The 26,425-nt window shown below is 37.6% G+C and overlaps 1 protein-coding gene across 1 annotated transcript in view; it reads right to left on the reverse strand.

The window, feature by feature from the left end:
* The window catches only part of MNAT1 (MNAT1 component of CDK activating kinase), a 150,799-nt gene that overhangs the window by 101,179 nt on the left and 23,195 nt on the right, over window positions 1–26,425 (reverse strand). The window contains exons 2-3 of the mRNA XM_084883279.1: window positions 9,397–9,549; window positions 7,140–7,213 (exon numbers count right to left, since the gene is read on the reverse strand). Coding sequence (XP_084739405.1) covers window positions 7,140–7,213; window positions 9,397–9,549 — 227 coding nt within the window. The remainder of the gene's footprint in view (window positions 1–7,139; window positions 7,214–9,396; window positions 9,550–26,425) is intronic.

Below are 26,425 nucleotides of genomic sequence, written 5' to 3' on the forward strand. Positions count from 1 at the left end.
ATGATCGTCAGCCAAGCCTAAAGACCCTACCCAAGGGGTCCTGGATTGTGAGAGGGCACAGGCTGGGTCCGTCCATTCCTTCCCCCTCCCCCCCATGCACAAATTTCATGCACTAGGCCTCTAGTCAAGTGATAATAGCAAATCAAAAAGTATCCTTGTGCTATTCATTAAATAAAATTTAGCACTGTGCTAGTTTTTTTTTTAATGCTTATTAAAGAAACTGTCCTTCCTTTTAATGGAATCAACTACCAATTAACCCTTCTAAAATAAAGTTATGATTATGTTATTCAGTCATGAGTCACTAAGTTCACTCATTGCTTCTGCATCTATCATGCCTTGAAAAAATTTAATCTAAATCTCTCAAATTCCTTTTCCCTCTGTGCTTTGTGAGTTCTGCAGATTCCTCAGATCCTCTTCAAGAAGCAAGGTAGGAGAGAGAAGCAAAGGAGAGACCCAGGAATTCCAACCAGTGTGGCTTTCCTTCTTTTGTCTGCTTAAATGAATTCCTTCTCAAAATGTTGCTTAAAGAATACACTCCGTAGTACACTTGTATGTGTTTTTGTGTGTGTATCAAACATCTATGAAATACATATGACTGGTACTATATCCAGCATTTTACCTAATTACATCATGTTAATCCTCCTAATAACCTTATGAGATAGGTACACTTTACAAATAAGCTATAAATATATTAACTATGACCAACGTATACAGCTAATAAATGTTGGAACCTGGATTTTAAAGTATGCTGATTCCAAAGCCTGAACCTTATCTACAATATTAGTTGTATTGCTTCTCTCAATGCCTAAAAACCACTTTCAGTCTAGTTCAGCTATTCCTCTGCCCAACACTTTCCTACCTCCATGCCCACGATCAAAGGGCCCTTCTTAGTACCAATCTTAACCCAGAACAATTGTGGATATCCATATCTGGCTCATCTTTCTATACCCAATATAATCCCCAGGTCTTCCTTATAATTCACTTTGCAGGTACAATCTCTCCATCCCCAAATGCCCACAATACATTATCTAACATCATTCTGGTTGTACTTATAATTATTTTCAATGTACACATCTATTTGACCTACAGTGTTACTTGTGGGCAGATACTAGGTCTGATATGTCTTTAACACTCCCAGTACTTAAATTAAAAACTTCCAGTACACACCCATTAGGATGGCCAAAATCCAAAATACTAATAACAACAACTGCTGGCAAGGATGCTGAACAAAAAGAATCCTGATTCATTGCAGTGAGAATATAAGATGGCATAGCCACTTTGCGAAGACAGTACAATCCCATAATTGCATGCTTTGGTATTTATCCAATGGTATTAAAAACTTTGTCTACACAAAAACCTGCACACAAATATTCACAACAGTTTTACTCATAATTACCAAAACATGGAAGCAACAAAGGTGTCCTTCAGTAGGTGAATGAATAAATGATGTAGTACATACAGAAAAGGGGATATTATTCAAGCATGAAAAAGAAATGAATATCAATCCATGAAAAGACATGGGGAAACCTTAAATATATATTACTAAGCAAAAGAAGCTTGAGAAAACTACATACAGTATGACTCCAACTATATGACACACTGAAGAAAACAAAATTATGGAGACAGTAAAAGAAAGTTTTTTTGCCAGACATTGGATGGAAGGAGGAAAAGAGGGACAAAAGGCAAAAAACACAGAGAATGTTAAGGCTATATTGGTGAATATATACTCTCTTATACATAAAATATTATACAAAACCCATACAATGTACACCACCAAGAATAAACCCTAATGTGAACTATGGACTTTGGATGATAATTATATATCAATGTGGGTTCATCAACTATAATAAATTTACCACTCTGGTGAGAGATGCTTACAGTGAAGGAGTCTCTGCATATGTGGAGCAGGGTGTATGTAAGAATTCTGTATTCTTTGCTAAATTTTGCTATGAATCTAAAACTGATCTAAAAAATAAAGTCTATTAAAAATGGAGGTGGGGAAAACTTTCCCATTTGTTAAGAGCTCAAGAAATATTTGTTGACTTATCATGAAAGGAAAAAAAGAAATAAACCAATGCTAACATATACAATTATTTTTATAGATTAAATTAAAATGACCTTTATAATTACAGAATTGAATGACACAGTTGGCATAATAAGCAGATGTAAAATTACAAAAATAAATTTGGTTTCTTATGTTATGAATCTACTGAGAAGAAAAGGTAATCAAATCGATATCCTATGTTGAACTCTACTACAATAGAATGTAAAAGCCTAATATGCTAAGTGTCCAGTCGTCAGGCCGTTCGTTCAACCAATCAAAGCATAATATGCTAATGATATGCTAAGGCCGCTCAACCACTCGCTATAACATGCATTGACCACCAGGGAGCAGACAATCGACCAATAGGTTAGCTTGCTGCTGAGGTCTGGCTGATCAGGACTGAGCGAGATTGGCCAGACATGCCCTGGAGCCCTCACACGGTCCCTCCCAGGCTTGCCAACCTCCCAAATCGCTCCCCGGCCCCAATCCTGCACCACTGGGATCCCTTGGCCTGGCCTGCACCCTCTCGCAATCCAGGACCCTTTGGGGGATTGTCGGAGGGCCAGTTTCAGCCCTTGGATATCCCCTAAGCCAGATGTCGGAGGGCCAAAACTGGTGGATCCTGCAGGCCAAGCCAAGGGACTCCACTGATGCACAAATTCGTGCACTAGGCCTTTAGTATATATAAAAGCCTTTACGACCAAACAACCAGTCAAATGGTTGCTATAATGCACACTGACCACCAGGGGCAGACGCTCATTGCAGGAGCTGCCCCCTGGTGGTCAGTGTGCTCCCACAGCCAACCTCCCTCAGCCAGCCCACCTCCTACAACTGGCCAGGCCCCTCCCACAGCCCCTCCCCCAGATCAGCCAACCTCCCTTAGTTTCTCCCCCAGGCCAGCAGCCCCCCTCCCTGCTATAGGCCCTGATTGCCAGCCAGGCTGAGGGACCTCATAAAGGACCCCACCCATGCATAAATTCATGCACTGGGCCTCTAGTAAAAGATAAAAAATCACTTTACCAGAAAGCTAGACAGTGTACAAATGATTTAAACTTTTCATTTAGTAGAACCCAGAAATAGGTAAAGTGAAATTCTAAGTTAAATTATCTGTTTATATATCATTTCTTTCATTTATGCTTATTAAAAACTTTGATGAATTCTAATAAACTAAAATAACCAATTTATTTCATTTTTAATTTAGAAAGCAAAGTTAATAGCAATATAACAGATGTGAATCATAATCATAAATAATACAAATCTCTCCCTTTAAAAACAAGAACAAAAACCTCACAAAAGTAGATTTTAAAAACTTTTCAAATGAAGCAAGTTTCATTCATGCTACAATGAATCAGGTTGGTATAATAGCCTTAAAGAAAAAGAAATAGGAGATAAATTTCTATACAATCATTTGTCTTTTTATCTGAATACTGGTGTAGCTCAGATGTTGACCTGCTTTTAGTCAAGTATTAAAAGCCAACAAAATCGTATTGTATTTTCTGAAAGATTTAATGTTATTTAAGTACAATTTTCAAGTCTTTTTGACATCCAAAATTTATAATTAAAGCCCTTAGGACTTTCTCACCCTTTCAAAATAAGCAATACCCTGAACCAAAAGAATAATCTGTTTATTATGAAACTAAGAACAAACCTTTGAGATAATCCCTGGGGCCAAAAAGAACAAGAATTTTTATGCTTAGATTGTCATAACCACAGAAAAGAAACTATTGTTAATGCTATAAGAAAGTTCATCTTCATGTGTGCCCTTCAATTTTACGCAATTATTCAAATTCTACTATTTAAAATTTTTTCTTCACAATGAAATTTACATAAAATGACCAATCCCCCATTTATAAATTCTCAAACACTGATTCCTTAGCCACACTAACAACTCTATTACTCACTCTAGCCTTAGCATCTTAAAGGAAACCCTTCTACTTATAAGATCAAGTTCAAACATAAGAGCCTTCAAAATATGGCAACAATCTATACTTTTTTCCCTCTTATTTCCCACTATTCCACCAATCGACAACCAATGTTTTAGATTCAACACTATTAACTACTCTCAAATACTACCCAGCACTTTCATGGTTTCTGAGAGTCAGGAAAACTTATGTTTAAACTTTGGTACCATTATTTACTAGCAATGTAATCTTGGGCACAATACTTAAACCCTCTCCACCTTGTCTCCATATATAAAATAGAGATAAAAAGTCTATTTCTCTTAGAGTTATAAAAATTATTATATGAATAGTATAAACACAGCTCAATCAGGCACTTAGAAGTTCCTATAAACATTTTAAGTATGGTGATTACCAGAGGGAAAAGGGAGGTAGAAAAGGGTAAAGGAGGGATAAATGGTGACGAAAGGAGACCTGACTTTGGGTGGTGAACAAACAATACAATGCTCAGATGATGTATTATAGAATAGTACACTTGAAACCTATATAACTTTATTAATCAATGTCACCCACCCCAATAAATTCAATTTAAAAATTAACATTTTATACTTTTGATTAACACAGAGATAGCCAATACAGATATAGCAAACATCTAACTAATCATCTTTTTTTAAAAAATATATTTTTAGTGAATTTTAGAGAGAGGAAGGGGAAGGGATAAAGAGATAGAAACATTAATGAGAGAGAAACATCATCCACCAGCTGCCTCCTGCATACCCCCTAATGAGGATAGAGCCTGAAGCCCAGCAAGTGCCCTGAGGAGGAATCAAACCCTGTGAACTTTTATTTGGGAGTGGGAGGTGGAGGGAGAGGGTAGATGCCCAACCACAGAGCCACACCAGCCAGGCCTAACTAACCATCTTTGAAAGCAAAATAAAACACAATGTAAACAGCATTTGAAACAAGATTTTTAAAGGAAGTTTATGTATACAACAATCAGAATGACACACAACTAATGGTGGAGCCACACCCTAAAAAGGCTAAACTAGTATATCCTTCATTTCTATACTTTCCACCCAACAAAATAAAACAAAAAGAAATACTGCCTATTCTCCAGCTTTTATTTTCCTGATGAATACCATACAACTGCTCAAGGTCAGATTATTCTAATTTACCCTTCCTGCTCATTCTTACATCAAATTAGTCCCTGGAATATTCTATCTCTAAAACACCCCCTTTATCTATCACCCCTGCTACCTACTCCAAGCTCTGATGATTTCTCATCCAAATTATTGGAATGGTCTTTTAAAAATTATTACCAAGCCTTGAGTATCTCCTGTCATTATTCCATACTACTACAACACTGTCCCATTGGCTCACTACTGGTCATAGAATAAATTCTTACCCTGACAGCTTAGCTGACAGCCTAGTCTGTTTTTCAAGCCTCATTTCTAGTCATTCGCCAGTTCTAGCTACCTATAGCAGATTACATGCTTATTCTCCAATATGCTCAAAACCCTGTATCTCCCGTGACTTTGTTTTTGCTATAAAGGTTCTTCCATCCTCTTTCTACCTGTTAAACTCCTATTCATCTTTTAAGATCAAACTATAACTGTATTTCCTAAATGTGGAACTGTTTTATCTGTATTCCATAACACTTTATAAATTCTTACTTTCACATTATAGTAATTAGTTTACATAATTATCTCCCCCTTTAGAGTCTGAATTTACTGAAGGCAAAAAATCATAACTCCAGCAAGTGAAGCAATTCACATAGAACAGTTAATATTTGCAAAATTGAACTGAAGTTCAGAAAATCTACACTAATCAGAATAAGTTGCAAATTGACCGTATTTTCGTGACACCCACCAGCCAATCAGGAGTATGCAAATTAACCCAACAAAGATGCCAGGTTAATTTGCATACACACACAGGGAGCAACTAGGGGTGGGGCAGGACACTTGCGCCATCGCCATGGCAATAACACAGGCATTCCACACCGCTCCAGCCACTCCGGGCCTCCGGGCAGCATGGGAAGGTGGAAAAGCGGCTCTGGTCCAGACTGAAGGCGGTGCTGGCAGCCAGGGGAAGGAAAGCCCGGAGCTCAGAGCAAGTGGGAGCTGGTAAATTCAGTTCATGGTACCGGCCTTTAAGGAGGAGCTGGGTCTCTAGCAGCCTGTGTGTCACTCAGTCCCAATCCACACTGGTTGTTACAGTCTGTAGTTCTTACTGCCCGTAGGGAGTTCTTTCCCCAGCTCTGAACCCTGGGTTGGGGATCTGGTGTAGGGCTGGGACTCCTTGTTCCTCCAGGCGGCCTCCAAAGAGGCAATCTCCCTCCCGATTTAAAAAGCGGTACACCCAGGTGCTGGACCACCCCAGCCCATTCCGTGCACCTGCACCTCCTACCAATTCAGTGTGCTTTCTTCTTTACTTCTCTAATTGCAGTACTTCCTCTCAGCCAGCTTTCCCGCAGTTCTGGATGACTGTAGTTCTGTATTTTAGTTGTAATTTTTATATGGTTGTGGGAGGCAGCAAGTACAGGCGTTTACTTAGGCCACCATCTTGGTTCCTCCAAAACATTAGTTTTTAACTGATATACAACTACGTACAGACTTTTTAACACCTCTGAAATCTTATTTAAAAAAACAGAAATAATATTTTCTTTTAATTAAAACATCCTTTTAACTAATCATAACAGAAATAAAAGGCACTAAGATTACTTTAACCTCTGATTCTAGAATAATACTAAATAAAAGAATTCCACTTAGTCAACTACTTCAAAGTGTTTTGAAACTACTGTATCACAGAAGCATAAATGATAAACAACATATGGCTTTAGTCACCATGGACATAGTTATTAAAAATCCTGGATGTTTTTTTTCATCTGAATATTCTTTCCTTTTGTTTACTCTAATACATCACCAACATATAGATGGCATGTACAGATACAGCCTTCCTTCCCAGGTAAAAAGTGGTATTTGTCATATTTTTCCTAAGATAAAATATTTATTACTTAAGTATATCCTTTACTTAAGTATGCCTTCACATAACAAACATGGTTAAGTGCAACAGGGAATAATTAGTTAAATATCAGGTATCACAATAAAACTTGTTAGAGTTTTTAAATGTTCTCCTTGGCATCCGAAAGATAAATGCACACATTAGAACACCAAAAGTATAAGCAATAAAAAACTAACCAATTTCTTCTACTTCTTCCAGGAAATCATTATATTCTCTTAGACTAGGAAAGTCTTCTTCTCTTTTATTGTATCTATAAAAGGGGGAAAATTTAACATATCACATATTACTTGCTTTCAATATTATCTAATTAGTTTGTTTATTCTTACTTAATTCATACATGATACATAGAAAAGGATTGTTTACTATATAAAAGACTGTTTTCTTACAACCAGATTTGTGACTAGACCAAGAATGTTGTTCTTACTACTATATTTGTTAGACTACAGAGAAGTAGAATCAGGAGAAAGTGTTATAACACAAACTCTTTCTTACACGAGAAAGAAAAAGAAACTTGAATCATGAAAGAATGGAAAATGAGCTTAAACAAGCCTATCATTGGAAATCATATTGCTTACTTCTTATAGATTCATTAATTTCCAGAAAGCTAAAAGTTAATTAATTCAAAAAATACAATCCAATTTTTCATGTCAGTTATAGCCTGAAGAATTTTGTAAATATTAATACTAGAGGCCCAATGCATGAAAATTTGTGCAAGAGTAGGCCTTCCTTCCCCTGGCTTCTGGCACTGGTTTCCCTCTGGCACTTGGGATCTGGGCTTCCCTCCTCCGCCTACAAGCAGGCACCAGGGACCTGGGCTGGCTTCCCTCTGGCCCTGGCTTTGTCAGGAAAGACATCTGGAATGACGTTCAGAAGACGTCTGGTCTAATTAGCATATTACCCTTTTATTATTATAGATACCTCTGAAGAATTGGAAAACCATAGGCATTAATGATAAGAAAAAGAAAAAAACAAGAATCTAAGAGAGAGTATTTCCTAGAAGTAATCTCAAATAATAAAAGAGCAGCTTGGGGCATTGATAAACTGGTTAGGTGCCTAGAAAGATGCTGCTAAAACACTGGTGACCAAGGTTGAAACCAAAATAAATAAAATAAAACAATAATAGATTAAATATATATTAACTCTTTAAACTTCCAAAACAATAAGGTAGCTTGTAATAAAACAGATAAAATGAAACCCAAAGCTATTAATAAAGAGTAAAAAATAAACTATAAATGAAAAAGAATATATAGGTATATACACATATACAAAAATATACAGGGTGTCCCAAAAACATGTACACACACTTTAACAGCTGATAGCTCAATTGATGTTTGTTTGTTTTTCCCAGCCAAAGCTTTGAACAAAAAAAAAAAAATCATCCTAAAATGCTCCTGGAACTTTGAAAACACAGTTTAAGTACAAACACTGTCTTTATAATTATTCAGTGTGTATACATTTTTGGGGGACAGCCTGTATCCCCCCCAAAAATATATACAAACTTTAATATCCATTCATTTAATTTTCACTCCTTTTCCGATTTAACTGATTTGAAATAATGGGTGAAGCTGGACAAATGCTTTGAACAAGAAAATTTATCCATTAGACTTTTTCATAGAAATGCATAAAAGATAATGTTTACAGGTCAAAACTGGCAAAAGTTGATGAAGTGAGAGCGCACTAATACCAAACGAAATGATTTCATTGCTTCATATTATCAGAAGTGCCTGAACCAGAACGGTCATCAATTTGAAAACAGGCATTGACAAAAAAAATTATTCATTTATATAGATCGTTCTAAATTTTGAAAATCTATATGTTAATAAACAGTGACTTTATAATAATTCAAAGTGTGTATATTTTTTTGGGACATCCTATATATCAAAATAAATCATAGCTAGCATATGATTTTTTCTAATGGCCTTCAGATCTCAACTTAAATGTTACCCCCTCAGGCCTTATATGATATCACTGACCCACATCAACACTCAGCCATTAACTTCAAAGCGTTTTCCTCAATTTATAATTCAATTTTTTGGTTTACCTATTTTAAATTGTCTACTTCTATATTATCCTATGTTACCATGCTTTTGAGAGGGGCTATCTTACTCATTCTATACCTAGAGTCTAATATGTAGAATGCAGTGTTTGCACATAGTAGGTACTCAATATATATTTTGTTAACTAAATTAAAGTAAAAATGGCAAATAAATGAATTGTGAAGCCATCAATCAAGAGAATCTACTCTTCTCTATTAAAGGCTAGATAATTAATATTTCTGAGTTCTCTAAAAACTTATTGTTGAACAAATACATAGATGAATTTATACTTGCCAAACTGTCCACATTTCTATCTGGAAATAATTATCTCAATTACTGAAATAATTATTTTAAAAATCCTCTTTGTGGAACGGATCATTCAAGCACTAATACTTACATTTTTAGAACTTTTTTTCGAATCTCAACCTCCTTGTCAACAGTAGGATCTTCAAAGAGTTGTACCCTAAAATTGCTCTTTCTAAGAGGAATGCCACATTCAGGACAGTTTCCAGCTCCTCTCACAAATAGTAAGTCCACACAACTTTCACACCTGTTCAGAGAAAAATAGAATATAACTTTTAAGCTAGTATTCAAATGTACAAGATTGTAGATAGTTTTCCTTTTTATGTTTTGGTGTAGGGAGGGTGTTTGGGTAAGCTTTTTGAGGCTTGGAAGATTAGTCATTGCTATTTAAAATCTTACAAAAAGTCTTGGGAAAATGTTCATTTTCATTTTGAAGTTACTTTTCAGATGTAGGTATTCCAAGGAATACCAATTTGGTTTACCAAATTAAACAAATTTACAAATTAAAACAAATAGAGTTGGGGACTAGGAGGATTCAGAGGTAGCAGGTTAAGGAGTGTCAAAGAGGCATGTAAAAGAGTAGTCTGTGGTCACCTCCATTCTCAGTCCAGTATCACCCTTAAACCTGGACAAGAAAAGCCTCTGTTACAATCACTAAGACCAAGACTTTTTCCCCTTTCAGCCTTGTAAGAAAGCTTGAAAGTTCAGTAAGCAATTACACAAATGGAAATTATAAAAGAGAAGTGCTAGCTGAAGAAGTGCAAGCCAAAGGATGAAAAACTGAGAGTGCCCCCGTATGTACATGCGGAAAAAGGAGAAAATTACCACAACTCATGCCCAAGAACTACTAGAAAGAGTGACTACTTATAAAAACTTTAACCAGTTAAAGGTGGCTGCCCAAATCCACCGAAGTGATTGCCTACACTGGTTTCCCAGATACCTGCATCCCCTCTCTCCTCTCTTCTGGGTAGTGCAATATGGGAAAGAACTTAGAAGTCCTGAGTTGGAAGAGCAAGGAACTGAAGAGGTCAACCTCTCTGTACCAGATTTCTGGGGATTGGACAGGACTGGGATGACTGAGAGTGATACATTTCCCTTAATCTTTGTAGTTAAAGGAAATAAAATCCAACTACAGAAGTTGAAAATGGATCTAAGTACCACCCAATTATTCCTGCCCTGCCCCAACAAACCCATGCTACTTAATCAGACTAGCAAGTGGAAAGGCTGGCCAGAGAAGAGAGCAGCTCTTTTAGCCCCTGGGACTTGAGAATGCAGGCTTCAGGGAACTCAGGATGAAGAGTGGAAACTAAGACTGCACCAAGGATTTACCTTGATTCATAACTTTTAAATATTTACAACTTTTAGAATGCAGTCTTCAAGTTAGTTATAATCTTGCCCAAGAAGATATGTTAGAACCACACATACTCCTTTCTTAGCATTATCTGAAATTATGTCTTTCTTTATGTGTTCATTTTCTGTAACCACCCTAGTATGCAAACTGAATGGGGCAGGAATTTGGCCTAACTTCTTCTCTATCCCTAGTGCCTGCCACTTAATAAGTACTCAGTAAACTATACATAACAACAAATACATATGACAGAGAAAAAGAAAAATTCTAATGGTAAGGGAAAAGTTGAAGACAGAGATTGTCAGAGTGGATCAAAAATAAGTCCCAAGTATATGTTGTCTACAAGAAACCCACTTTAAATATAAAAACACATACGGAATAAAAGTATATGGATGAAGAAAGATATACTGTGCTAACACTAATCAAAAGAAACAAGATATACTGGGCTAACACTAATCAAAAGGAACAATGTTATCAACATTAACTTCAGACAGAACAAACTTAAAAACAAGAAAAGTTATCAGAAACAAAGAAGGGCATTACATAATAATAAAGGGGTCATTATTCAAGAAGACACAGCAATCCTTAATGTGCATGTACCTAATAACAGAGCACTGAAATATGTGAGGCCAAAACTGGAAGAAGTACAAGGAAAAATAGATTAATTGACTATTATATTGAAGACTTTAACACTTTTCTATCAGAAATGAACAGATCCAGATTCCAAGATGGTGGCAGATTAGGTGGAAGCCAAACTGGATTTGCAACTAAAATATCAATACAAAAAAAAAAAAAATCATCCTGAATAACCAACTGAAGACCAGCTGGAGAGAAACCTTATAAAAGGAAGCCACAGCCCAGCCAGCATGGCTGTGGTTGAGCATTGACCTATAAACCAGGAGGTCATGGTTTGATTTCCGATTGGGTCATAAGGTTGTGGGCTCAATCCCTAGTGTGAGATGTGCAGGAGGCAGCTGATCAATGGTTCTCTCTCATTCTCATTCTCTCTCTCCCTCCCCCCACCTCCTCTCTGAAATCAATTTTTTTTTTTAATTTTTTTTTTTAAAGAAAATAAGAGGAAACCACATAAAAACTGGCAGGAAGCACGGAGGCACAAAAAGGCTGGCCAGGGGCTCACAGGCAGCAGCTGAAGTTCTAGAAAAATAGCTCATCTGTGGGGGGTTCACCCAAACTAGGCAAACTGGTAAAGGTGCCCACATAACATCTGGCTGTGAAAAGCAATAGGATTTCATTCTGCCAGGGAGAGATAGCTGGAAATGCAGGTACCCACTTAAAGGGCCATCACTCAAAATTTCATTTGCAGCTACTCACATGGGGCTCCAGCAGAAGGAGGGCAGAGTGGACAAGAGCTGTGTGAGGAGAGTCTTGGTTTGGTGGCATTAGGGAGAGAGCTGAGGGGACAGCCACAAAGATCCCTGTGCTGAGTCACTGCTTCATATTGTAGAAGCTATCTTTTCAGGCCTTTCCCATCCATGCAGCATTAGCCTGGGAGAAGCAATTGCCCCACCTACTGAATTCCTCTTGCCCCACCCTGTGGAGCTTACTCCCTACTGAAGACTACAGCTGGACATTAAGTGACAGAGACTAAAAGACATCCTGAAGGCAGAGGCAGAACCCTCAGTGCTTTGATTCTTTGCCTGACCTGTTCCTGGGCCCGGGGTTAGTAAAAGCACACCTTGGTACATAGCTTAGTCCTTTCCACATATACAAAGGCCCAGCAGAGAGAGCTACAAGCTGTGGATCACTGATATCGCCAAACAGGTTGTTCAGGGCCAATCACAGAGTTTCTGACGTTGTCCTGCACCAGAGTCCCTCTAAAGAGGCCCAGAACCAATACACCAATTGGCCAGCTTCAGACAACAACAGAGCAGGATCCAATAAGTTTCACAAGCAGAATATCCACAGGGAGATATTGGCAGGCACCAAAACCTGCTGAGGCAAATTCCATTTCGTGTGATCAGCCCCTGCACAGAAGCCTACACACTGTGTTGGGGCTGAGCTTCACTGTTAGCCAGCCTAAGAGATGAGCCCATGCATAAATGGGCCAATAGCAATCAAGACTCAATTACAACAGAAGGGCCCAGATAAGGCATGCAAAGGACATTCTTAGACTACCAAATCCTGATGTTCAGGTAGACTGCACCACCGGGTCCCACAGATGACCTACTACATAAGGCCACCCTACCAAGACTGGGAAGTGTAGCAGATCTGCCTAATACACAGAAACAAACACAAACAAACAGACAAAATGGAGAGACAAAGAATAAGCTGCAAATGAAGGAATAAGAGAATTATCCAAAAGAAGAGCTAAATAAAGTAGAGGTAAGCAATATATCAGATATAGACTTCAGAGTAATGATTATAAGGATGCTCAACAGCATGTAGAAGGATATAGAAACCATAAAAAACGTCCAATCAGAAATAATGTGCCCAGCCAATGTGATTCAGTGGCTCAGGGTCGACCCATGAACCAAGAGGTCACCAGTTAGATTCCTGAGGAAGGCCAATGCCTGGACTGCAGACTCAATACCTCATAAGGGGTGTGCAAGAGGCAGCCAATCAATGATTCTCTCTCATCATTGTTGTTTCTATATTTCTATCTTTCTCCATTCCTCTCTTTATATTTTTTTAAAGAATTAATAAATACCATATCTGAAATAAAGAATACACTGGAATAAATAAAGCAGAGGATGATGAAGCAGATGATGGAATCAGTAATTTAGAAGACTAAGTAGGAAAAAACACCCAATCAGAGCAGCACAAAGAAAAAAGACTTTTAAAATGAGGATAGTTTAAGCAGTGTTTCCCAAACTTTTGACTTACGTGTACCCCTTCTATAATTTTCGTAACGCTGAGTAACCCCCATACTCATGAGAATGTAGAATTAGGCGCAGCTAAGCACGGTGCAGTGCATATCCCCACCAAACTCCGGTGCAATGCGTACCCCCACCAAACTCTTCCCGTACCCCTGGAGGTACACGTACCACACTTTGGGAAACACTGGTTTAAGGGATCTCTAGAACAACATGAAGGGATATCCATGTGAAGGGATAACAGAAGAAGAAGAGAGAAAGCAAGGGATCAAGAACCTATTTGAAGAAATAATGTCTGAAAACTACCCTAACCTGGTGAAGAAAAAGACATACAAGCCTAGAAGCACAGAGAGTCCCAAACAAGATGGACCCAAAGAGGCCCACACCAAGACACACCATAATTAAAATGCCAAAAGTTAAACACAAAAAGTCACTGTCAAAAGCTACAAGAGAAAAGCAGTCAGTTACCTACAGAAAAGCTCCCATACCATAAGACTATAAGCTTATTTCTTAACAGGAACATTTCAGGACAGAAAAGATTGGCACAAAATATTCAAAGTGATGAAAAACAAGGACCTACAACCAAGGCTACTTTACCCAGTAAGACTAGCATTTAAAATTAAAGGAGAAATAAAGAGCTTTGTAGACAAGGAAAAGCTAACAGAGTTTATTACTATCAAACCAGCATTATAAGAAATATTAAAGGGATTCCTTTAAGAAGCTGAAGAAGAAATAGAAAAAGAAATAAAAGAAACACCAGAGGAACATAGATTTAAAAAAACAAGATGGCAATAAACATAAACCTATCAATCACTTAAAAATGTAAATGGCTTAAATGCTCCAATAAAAAAACATAAAGTGCAATAGCTGAATGGATAAGAAAACAGGACCCAAGTATATGCTGTCTTCAAGAGACTCACCACACAATAAAAGATACACTCAGGCTAAAAGTAAAGGGATAGAAAATGATATCCAAGCAACTGGAAAGGGAAGAGAAGATGAGGTGGCAATATTTATATCTGACAAAATAGTCTGTAAAATCAAGGATATATTAAGAAAAAAGAAGAACACTACATAATGATAAAGGGAGCGATCCTAAAAAAGGATATAACCCCTATAAACATTTATGCACCCAAAATAGGAGCACCTGAATATATAAAGTATAGGGAAAGTAAATATTGATGGATATAAGGGGGAGATTGACAGAAATACAGTAATAGTAGGGGACTTAAAACACCCCATTGACATCAATGGATAAATTTTCCAGACAGATAATCAATAATGGGATGGCAGCCTTAAATGACACACTAGATCAAATGGGTTTAATTGATATCTTCAGAGCATTCCACCTCAAGGCAGCAGAATATACATTCTTTTCAAATGCGCCTGGAACATTTTCTAGGATAGAACACATATTAGTACACAAAACAAGACACAGTAAATTTAAAAAGATTTAAATCGTATCAAGCATCTTCTCTGAACATAATGCTATGAAACTTGAAATCAGTCCCAAGAAGAAAACTGAAAAATAAACAAACACATGTGTAGGGAGCGGCTCTAGAGTCAAGCCTCAGACTGACCTGTGGCAGGGACACAAACAAGTCCCAGCTTGGAGAGCAGAGTCCTCTTAGCATAATTAAGCTTGACCTTTAGTCCTCCCTAGCTCCTTCCTAGGTAGCTAATGGGCTGTGGGAGGTGCATCAAGTGCTAGTGAAACTCACAAGAACATTGTAAACATGTTGACCACTACTCTTGTTTTGCTTTGTGTGCTCTGACTATAAAATAAAGACTTGGCTTGCAGGCCGTGGCTCTGTCTTTCCATCAGAGAAGCAGTGTCCCACTGAGCCCTAGCTGTATTCTCTTGTCTGTCTTCTTTAATCCTTCACTGCCGCTCCTCAGGTTCACTGAACCTGTCCGTGCTGGACGCAGCACACATGGCTCCTAAATAACATGTTACTGAACAATGAATGCATTAACAATGAGATCAAGGAAGATATAAAAAGATACTTGAAAAAATGAAAATAACAACACAACAACCCCAAATCAGTAGAACACAGGGAAAGCACTCCTAAGAGGGAAATTCACAGCATGGAAGGCCTACCTCAAGAAGCAAGAAAAAGCTCAGTCTAACTTGGCACTTAACGGAACTTGGAAGAAGAAAAAAAACAACAAAGCCCAAAGTGAGCAGAAGAAAGGAAATAATAAAGATCAGAGCAGAAATAAATGAAATCGAATCTACAAAAATACAAAAGATCAATGAAACCAAGATAAACAAGATTGACAAACCTTTAACCAGACTCATTAAGAAAAAAGAGAGGACCAAAGTAAATAAAATCAGAAATGAAAGAGAAGTAACAACTGACACCAAAGAAATACAAAAGATTCTAAACCAGATAGACATGACAAAGAAAGAAAATTATAGGCCAATACCCCTAATTAACAAAGATGCTAAAATCCTCAACAAAATATTAGCAAACTAAAGCCAATGATATGTTCAAAAGATCATACAACATGATCACATGGGATATATTTTGGTGATACAAGATTGATACAATATCCACAAAACAATAAACATGATACACCATATAAACAAATCCTATATAATAAAAGCCCAATATGCAAATCGACCAAAAGGTGGAATGATCAGTCGCTATGATGCGCACTGACCACCAGGGGGCAGACACTCAATGCAGGAGCTTGCCCCAGCCTGCAAGCCCAAGACTGGACAAGGTGGGTGCCAGCAGGGGTCCTCCAATTGTGCTGCACCAGCACAGCCAAGGGTTCAGCAAGCCTGAGGGAGAGCCAGTGAAGGATGAAGAAAAAACAAAGAGAATAAGTTGGGTCTAGGTGCATCTTCTGGGCCTGGCTGAGACCACAGAACAGACCCAGATGGCAAGTTGAGTCTTTATAGTCAGAGGAAAACAAGGTAATGGTCACTCTAGTTATAATGTTCTTGTGAGTTTCACTTGTTTTGGCATCACTAGCTGCACCTCCCACAGCCCATTAGCTACCCAGGAAGGATCTAGGGAGTGTCATAGGTCAAGCTTAATTATGCTAAGAGGGCTGTGTCCTCTAAGCTGGGACTTATTTGTAGCTTTGCCAACAGGTCAGTCCGAGGCTTAACCCTATAACCACTTCCTACACCCAATCGCCTTGCTGGTCACCCCACAGATCAGCCATGATCGCCGGCCAGGCCTAGGGACCCTACCTATGCATGAATTTCGTGCACCAGGCGTCTAGTTGAAGAATAAAAATCACATGATCCTATCAAAATATGCAAAAAAAAAACCATTTAATAAAATCCAACACCCATTTATGATAAAAATTCTCAGCATAGTGGGAAGAAAGGGAACATACTTCAATGTAATAAAGGCCATATACAAAAAACCCATAGCCAACATCATATTCAGTGGGCAAAAACTGCAAGTGTTCCCCTTAAGATCAGGAACGAGACAGGGATGTTCACTTTCACCTCTCTTATTCAACATAGTAGTGGAAGGCCTAGTGACAAATATCAGACAAGAAAAAAAAAGGCATCCAAATAGAAAAAAAAAAAAAGTAATAAGTAAAACTATCATTATTTGAAGATGACATGACATTGTATATAAATAGCCCTAAAGATTCCATAAAAAAAAAAAAAAAAAACCTTGTAGGACTAGGACTGGTAAATTCAGTAGGGTAGCAGGATAAACAAAATAAATATCCAGCCGGGACCGGTGTGGCTCAATGGATAGAGCATCGGCTTGGGGACTGAAGGGTCCCGGGTTCGATTCCGGTCAAGGGCATGTACCTTGGTTGCGGGCACATCCCCAGTGGGGGGTGTGCAAGAGGCAGCTGATCGATGACTCTCATCGATGTTTCTAACTCTCTATCTCTCTCCCTTCCTCTCTGTACAAAATCAATAAAATATATTTTTTTTAAATAAAAAAAATAAATAAATAAAAATAAATAAATATCCAGAAATCGGTTGTAATTTTGTACACCAAGAATGAATTATCAGAAAAAGGAAACTTTAAAAAAATCCCATTTACAAATGCATTAAAAAGAATCAAGTACCTAGGAATAAATTTAACCAAGTATGTAAAAGACCTGAAGACACTGAAGAAAGAAATTGAGGAAGATACCAATAAGTAAAAGCATATACCATGTTCATGGATAGGAAGATTTAATATCCTTAAAATGTCCCTACTACACAAAGCAATCTACAGATTCAACGCAATACCAATCAACATACTAATGGAGCATTTCATAGAACTAAACAAATGTTTCAAAATTTTGTATGGAACCCCAAAAGACACCGAATAGCAACAGCGATCTTGAGAAAGAAGAACAAAGTTGGAGGAATCACCCTATATTTATCAAACTATATTACAGGACCACAGTAATCAAAACAGCATGATACTGGCATAAAAACACATATACAGATCAATGGGACAGAATAGAAAGCCCAGAAATAAATCCATACCTTTATAGTTAATTAATATTTGACAAAGAAGGCAAAAACACACAATGAACTGAAGACAGTCTATTCAATAAGTGGTGTTGGAAAAATTGGACAGATATGCACATAAATAATGAAACTAGACCACCTTCTTACACTGCACAAAAGAATAAACTCAAAATGGATTAAAGATTTAAATATCAAGACTAGAAACCATGCCGAAGCCGGTTTGGCTCAGTGGGACTGAAAGGTCCCAGGTTCGATTGCAGTCAGGGGCATGTACGTTGGTTGCGGGCACATCCCCGGTAGGGGGTGTGCAAGAGGCAGCTGGTCGATGTTTCTCTCTCATCGACGTTTCTAGCTCTCTATCTCTCTCCCTTCCTCTCTGTAAAAAATCAATAAAATATATTTAAAAAAAAAAAAAAAAGACTAGAAACCATAAAAATCCTAGAAGAAAGCATAGGCAGCAAAATGTCAAAAATTTTTGGTAGCAATAAATTTTCTGATATAAATCCTCAGACAAGAGAAACAAAAGAAAAAAGAATCAAATGGGACCACATCAAACTAAAGAGTTTTTGCACAGTAAAGGAAACCATCAACAAAATAAAAAGATAATCCACTGGATGAGAGAATATATTCACCAATGAGACATCTGATAAGAGGTTAAAATCCAAAGTTTATATAGAACTTATAAAACTTACCACCAAGAAAACAAATAATCCAATTTAAAAATGGGCAAAGGACGTGAATAGACAATTCTCCAAGGAAGACATACAGATGGCCAAGAGATATGAAAAGATGCTCAATGTCAATAAAAGTTAAAAGATACTCTACAAAGTGGGAAAAATACTTATAAAACATATATCTGATAAATCTGTCTAGTATCTAGCTAGAATATATAAGAAACTCTTGCAACTCAACAATAAAAAGACAAACAACTGAATTTTTTAACTGAGCAAAAGCCATGAATCGAATTTCTCCAAAAAATATATACATATCACCAACAAGTATATGACAAGACGATCATCATTAGTAATTAAGAAATTAAGAAAGTGTAAATTAAAATGACAATGCAGTGTCACTTTATACTCACTAGAATGCTCTATTTTACAAATGGATAATAACAAGTATTAGCAAGGATGTGAAAACCTTCATACATTGCTGGTAGGAATGAAAAATGTTCCCACCAGCAATGTTATCACTAACTGCTGTGAAAAATGTGGTAGTACTGTGGACATTTTGGTTCCTCAAAAAGTTAAACATAGAATTACCATATGACCCAGTAACTCCACTCCTAGTTATATACTCAAAAGATCTGAAAACAGGTACTCAAACAAATACAAGTACAAACATGTTTATAGCAGCACTATCCACAATAATGAAAAGGAGGAAAGAACCCAGATGTCCACCAACATATGAATGGGAGAACAAATTGTGCTACATACATACAACAGAAGTATTCAACCATAAAAAAGAATGAAGTATTGATACATGCTACAATGAAGATAAACCTTAAAAACATTATGCTAAGTAAAAGGAGCCAGACACAAAGGTCATGTATTTTATAAACCATACAGGCAATAAAAATTACCTCATAAAAATAAAGAATAACAGTCATAAAAACAAAGTTTTAAAATACATAAAATTAAAACAAATACTTTTATTTTGACTTGTAGTACATCAAAATAAAAAACAGACAAAAATTATCTCCAAGCAATTAGTATACATCGCCCGAAAAACATAATCTTATCTATATATATAAAAAGCCAGCAACCGAAACGCCGTAACAACTGGAACGACCCATTGCTATGACGCCCACTGCTGCCAGTGAACCAGCCTGATCGAGGGGGTGGGGCCGGCTGGCCAACCTCCTGCAGCCCCTCCCCTTGGTAGGCCCTGCCCCTGATTGCCCCCCTACCCCAAAAGGAATAGAATGGGTATCATCATGACAGGGAGGGAAAAAGGTGTAGTATATTTGAGATAGTTTAAGGAGTTGTATAATGTTTTATTATAAGAAATTAAAACACTCTATCAGCCCTCCCACTCTGATTAGGGGCAAGACTGGCCAACCAATTGCCTACAGTCCTTCTCCCCAGCTGACCCCACCCCTGATGGGCCCCCACCACCCTAATTGGCCCATGGCCCCTCCCCCCAGCCAGCCCCACCCTCCATCGGTCCCCCAACTCCGATCAGGGGCAAGGCCAGCCGGCCAACCATCCATGGCCCCTCCCCCAGGCTGATGACCCCTGATCAGCCCCCTTACCCCATCTGGGGGCAGAGCCAACCAGCCTACTGCCCACAGACCCTCCCCACTGCTGGCTCTACCCCAATCAGCACCCACCACCCAGCCAGCTCTGCCCCAATCCCCCCCTACACCAATCGGGGGATGGGGCTGGCCAGCCAACCTCCCACAGCCCCTCCCCACAGCCAGTCCCACCCCCAATTAGCTCCCCACCCCAATTGGGGGCAGAGCCTGCCGGCCAATCGCCCTCGGCCCCTTGGCCCCTACCCCTCTCCTCCCGACAGGTCCAGCCCCGATCCACCCCAATTAGGGCCGGGCTGGCGGGGCCCCACCTGAATATGAATTTGTGCCCTGGGCATCTAGTAGGTAATAAAGTGTCAAAGTGGGGTTATATAAAGAGGGAAAGAATACATACCTTACAAAGACAGCTAATGCCCTAAAGCTATATAAGCACATTCTACTTCCTCAACTACTCAAATTAATTTCTTAAAACACTATACAACTCCTAAACTATCTCAAATATACTACACCTTTTTCCCCCTGTCATGATTACACTCATTCTATTCCTGTATCCTCCACATTACTAGTATCATTTATACCCACTAGTGGTAAATACGTTCCATAGTACTACCAATAAAGTATATTCATATTGTCCAAACATTTCAACTAATGCCATACCAGCTGTGAATCCCATCATCTTTACCCTCCATTATGAACTTCCCTAATAGTATCCACTTCTCTCTCCCTAATACAGTTTTCTATACTTTGCTCATGGTCTTCCTGTTCACCACTATACCTATCTTCATTTCTTGCAACTTGAACATCCTCATAAGTCCTAGGCACTTACTTCCTGGCTTCCTTCACCTCCAAAATCTCTTGCTCCATCTCACTTTAATCACCCACTCTCATACCTTCAACTCTCCACCTTGTCATTATCAGTAGATAGATCTCTGGATTCTCTATTTCTAGCACCCTAATCTCTAAAATACTCTTCCTCTCCTTTCAGTTGACTTGCACTGGGTATCATCACTCTATCCTCTGACCCCACAAGGACATCCCATCCACTGACCCTATTACTCTTCCTCATTGATAAGGCCCTCAAAGTTCTAACTTAAATAAGCTTACATTTCAGCATCTAGTATTATAACCAATCCTTTGCAATTATACTTAACTCGCTTGCAGTCTCTCCACGATTATACTTCATGATCATCTGTGATTGAATCCATCTATTCAGCAGTCCATGCTTGTATGTGAGCTGTTCATTCTTGCTAAAGAAAGCATCTCACAACTTTATGAACAGAATTTACTTTAAAACCACCACCAAAAATCTCAAATGAGCTGTCAGTACTGTCAAGCATTCCTTCTACACTTCCTAAGTAAATTCATTTTCCTAATCCCTGAGAGAACTATCTCATACTTTCTCTTCTCTCCTCAGACTTCCACTTCCTATTCTCACCTCAATCATAGCTGGCAACCTAGCCTCAAATTAAATTAATATAGGATGTGGTCAGACAAAAATAATCACATTTCTGAACACCAATGCCATCAATCTAATTGCTTCCATAACCATATTAATCTGCATTTCTTTAGGTTAAAATGAAAAATACATACATATCCCTGCCCTTACCTAAGGCCAACCTCTCCCCTCCACTTATGCTCTGCATCCCATTCCCTACTCTCTACTCAAGTACTTTAATTCATCAATTCCACACCCCCCCCCTTCTCCTGCTTTGTCAATTTCTTCCTCTACTAAATCTTTTCTTTTTTCTTTTTTTTTTTTTCTTTCTTTTTTTTTTTTTTTTTAATGCAAACAGCAAGAGGATTTAATTTCAGAGCGCTGGGACCTGACCTGTTACTCACACAGGAGCGGCCAAGTCAAGTCCCGAGCAGAACTTCTTACAGGCTTATAAAGGCAAAAACCGCAAAGTTAGAACAAAGGACAAGGGGAGGGGGTCTTCTAGAAAGAGGGACAGGAATTCCTTGAGGGGAGGATCTACTACTAAATCTTTTCTATAGATTATGGGAAAGCCTTTGTAAAAACAACCATCTTAAAACACACACACACACAGTGTGTGTGTGTGTGTGTGTGTGTGTGTGTGTGTGTGTGTGCACGCACACACTACTGCAAGTTTGACTCTACATTCCTTTCCAGCTACCACCCAATTTCTCTGCTCCCATTCACAATGTAATTCCTGAAGCAAGAATTGTCTTTAATTCTATCTTCACTGTCTCACCTTCCATTCTCTCTTTAACTCATTTCAATCCATCTTTTATTCCTGACTTTCCATTGAAACAATTCTTGAGAATTTCACTGATGTCCTCAATCTTGCCAAAGCCAGTAATCAGAGAATCTGTCCTCATTTAAACTTTTAGCAGCATTAATACATTGACCACTTCCTCCATCTGAGAATACTATATTCTCTATACTTTTGTAACCTCACAGTTATCTGGTTTTCCTATTGTCTGCCTGCTTTTTCCATTTCTTTTGCTGACTCCTTCCCCTCTGTAAGACATCTAAAAGTTGAAGTGCCTACAGTTATTTCCTGGGCATTCTTCTTCCTCCATAAATAATCACATCTAGTATAAATGGTTTTAACTAGACTACAGACCTGATCTCATTCCTGAGCTCCAGATTCTAGCTAACTACCTAAACAAGAATTCCACTTAGATATCTAGGGTTATCTCAAACATAACAAGTTCAAACAGAATTCTTGATTCTTTCATCCTGCTCTACCTGCTCCTCACCCAAGTATTCCTCTTTCAGTAAATGTCACCACCATCCACTCAGTTGCTCAATCCAAAAATCTAAAAGTTCCTTAATTTCTCTCTTCCTAGTTCCTCATATTTAACTTATAAAAAGACCAATTGACATAACATCTAAAATTCTTGCTAAAATGCATCCATTTTTGGCAATTTCTATTGTTATAAGTCACTGTCACTTATTAACTGACATACTGCTAAAGCCTCTCAACTGTCCTTGCTTCCACGATTGCTCCAACTCTCTCATCTCCTTCCCCAAAATTTATTCTTTATAGAACAGCCAGAATAATCTTTCAATTGGAAATCAGCTCATTATACTTCCTTGTTCATGATCCAATGGGATCTCATGCTAAATTGCATACAATCCAAATGTATTATCAGATTTTTGAAGATACTAGATGATCTGACCTCTATCTCATTCTTCATCAACATGTCCTATCAATCAATATACTCCTCCTTCTTTCTGTCCTTCTAACATGACAAAGTCATTCAACTTTCATGCAGTGTATTTATCTTTTCTGACAGAAATTCCCTTCTCCCCAATCTTCCTACAGCTGTCTTCTAAATTAAGTCTCAAACCAAATGTCATCTGTTCAGAAAAGGCAGTTACTGAAAAGTTGTCTATTTTACTATCTAAGGTTGCCCTCCACTTGTGCCATAAAATAGCCAAAATTCTTAACAGAAACTGACCTCTCCACTTTTTAAAAGATCTTATCCAACAGAAGTCTCCTCTTTAGAGATGGCTTCTTTACCATCCAATCTAAAGTTGATAGCCGTTATCTTCTCTCATAGTGAACTAGGGTAATTGTTCTCCCAAGGCCTCTGGGAAATCTGGGGATTATATTTTCCAAAATATCTAGCACCAAGGCTCCAGTTTTGCTTCTACCTCTTGATAAACATCTGCAAAAGATTGGGAAGACTAAAGGACAGTAGAAATATTATTGCCCCTTTAGCAGCAATGGACAGGCATGTGGGTATAAGCATATGCCATATGAGGTTTCACCTACAGCTTTTAGGTTTTCTCCTATGAATCAACAACTGCAGTGATCAAAAATAACTGAAATCAGCAGCAGCAGTTTTTCTACAATTTTGCTCTTCCTGACTTCCTGAATGTTGCAGTTTCCCTTCCCTTACTGTTACAGTCTTTCTAGGAGGTTTGCAAGTCAGTAATTGCCTGTATTAAATTCCTAATGGCTTAATAAACATAGGGTGGTTTTTGTTTTCTTGTCTAAATCCCAACTGATACACATTCTGCTCTCCATCACCCACTTATCAAAACAAATAATTTTATGTTAATTTTTGTATTTAATATCTGACTCTCCTACTAGATTATTCAACAAGCACAGGAATCACATTTGTTATGCTCATTAGTATCCCAAGTCCTATATTTCAGGACAAATATTAGTCGAATGAATATAACACCTTAGTATAGTTCCACTCACTACATCAAACTTCACAGTTCCAACTCTCAAAGCTTCTCTACCATCTACCACAATTTCAATTCATCAAAAACAACAGCTTTTAGACTTTGCCTTCCCTCTCATTTGCTTATTCAGCCATCTCAGAGGCTTGGAATCACTCTTCATTTCTACCCAGCACCCTGGCATCCTGCACGAGATTACAAACAAGAACTCTCAAGTCAGTTTTTCACTTTTTGATGCGTTAGATTGTCCATCTGTGATTAACATGAGATGAGGTTATCTCTGATGAAACCAAAAATGCAATCTGAGTTACTGATTTAAATTCTAGTTTTGATCTTAAAATTGCCTAGTGATTATTCTGTTATAAAACTCATAATCAAAAGTAATTAGATCCTTTAAACATGTACTCTTTAATTCATCTGAACAAGTGTTCAACAAGGGAAAATTAAACCTTCCACTAAAACTGAAAAAAAAGTATAAAAGTGTTGTCTATTATTATTTAGTTTTACAGAAAATTTGTACTTATTTAAAAATATTTTGAGGAAAATCTACACACCATAGAAAATGGGCACTTATTTAGTTACCAAATTCAAATTTAATTAATAAATATTAAGTGCCCACAATGTGACAGACACTTTTGGAGGCACTGGGATGACTCCGTGAGCAAAACAAAGATCCTTGTCCACATTCAGCCTATCAGAGAGGCTCTAGAAAGATCGTTTAGAACAGAAAAGAACACTGTGAGAAGTCTGGCTTTTACTGTACAAGAAATGGAAGTTACTGCAGAGTTTAGAGGAGAGGAGTAATGTGATATAAATTACTATTTAATAGGTTTTTCTGGCTGCTGTGTGGAAAACAGATATAGGGGCATGAGCAAAACTAGTAAACTAATCATTGGCTATTATCATAAATGAAGGTGCTCAAACCAAGGTGAAAGCAATGAAGATAAGAGTGAAAAGTGGTCAGATTCTCAGCAAATAGAGACATTAATAGAAGAGGAACCAAAAACTACCAAGAAGCATGAAAAGATGAACATTCAAGGAAATATATAACCAGAGTAAAATACCATTTGACATCTGAATTTTTTTTAAGTCTAGCAATACCAAATGTTGACAAAGAATATATAGTAGTAGAAAAGAATTACAACTATATGTAAAATTGTAACTCAAAAACATAATGTTGAATGAACAAGTTGAAAAAGGACACATATATAAATTAGTATCCTTTATAACTGCTTGTGGGAATGTCAAATAGTGAAGCCATTATGGAAAGTAGTATGGAGGTTCCTCCGAAAATTAAAAAATATCATATGAGCCAGCAATCACATTCTGGGTATATATCCAAGATCCTGAGCCTTATATCAGAATCTTAAAAGAATATCTGCACTCCCAAGTTCACCGTAAAGTTATTCACAATAGCCAAAATATGAAAATATTAATAACCTAAATGGCCATCAATGGCTGAATGGATAAACAAAATGTGGTATATAAACCCTACGGAATTCAGCCTTAAAAAAAGAAGGAAATTCTGCCCCATGCAACAAAATGAGTGAATCTTGAGGATATTATGCTAAATGAAACAAGCTAGTCGCTAAAGAACAAATACTGCATGATTCCACTTATGTGAAGTATCAAAAGTAGTTAAAATCAGAGAAACAGAAAATAGAAAGGTGTTTTTAAGGGCTAAGCATAGGAAAAGTGGGAATGGGTATTAATGAGTACTGAGTTTCAGTTTTGCAAGATAAAAAGTTTTACAGATCTCTTGCACAACAATGTGAATATACTTAACACTACTGAATTGTACACTTAAAAGAAAACTCATATGTAATTTATACACTTGCATAAAACTCAAAACTAAATAATATACCGCTTAAAGAACCAGCAATATGTAACAAATCTATAAAGGAGGAAAAAGAATGATTAACACAAAATTCAGGGTAGTAGTCATCTCTATGGAAGGAGGAAATACAATAGAGAAAGGATAGAGGCTTCAAAGTGATTGGTAATATTCTATTTTTTAATCTAAGTGTTTAAGTACATAGGTGTTTTATTTATTATTATTTATTAAGCTACATATG

This window comes from Pipistrellus hanaki, assembly GCF_964339955.1.
Source record: "Pipistrellus hanaki genome assembly, chromosome: 1".
Taxonomy (NCBI): Eukaryota; Metazoa; Chordata; class Mammalia; order Chiroptera; family Vespertilionidae; genus Pipistrellus; species Pipistrellus hanaki.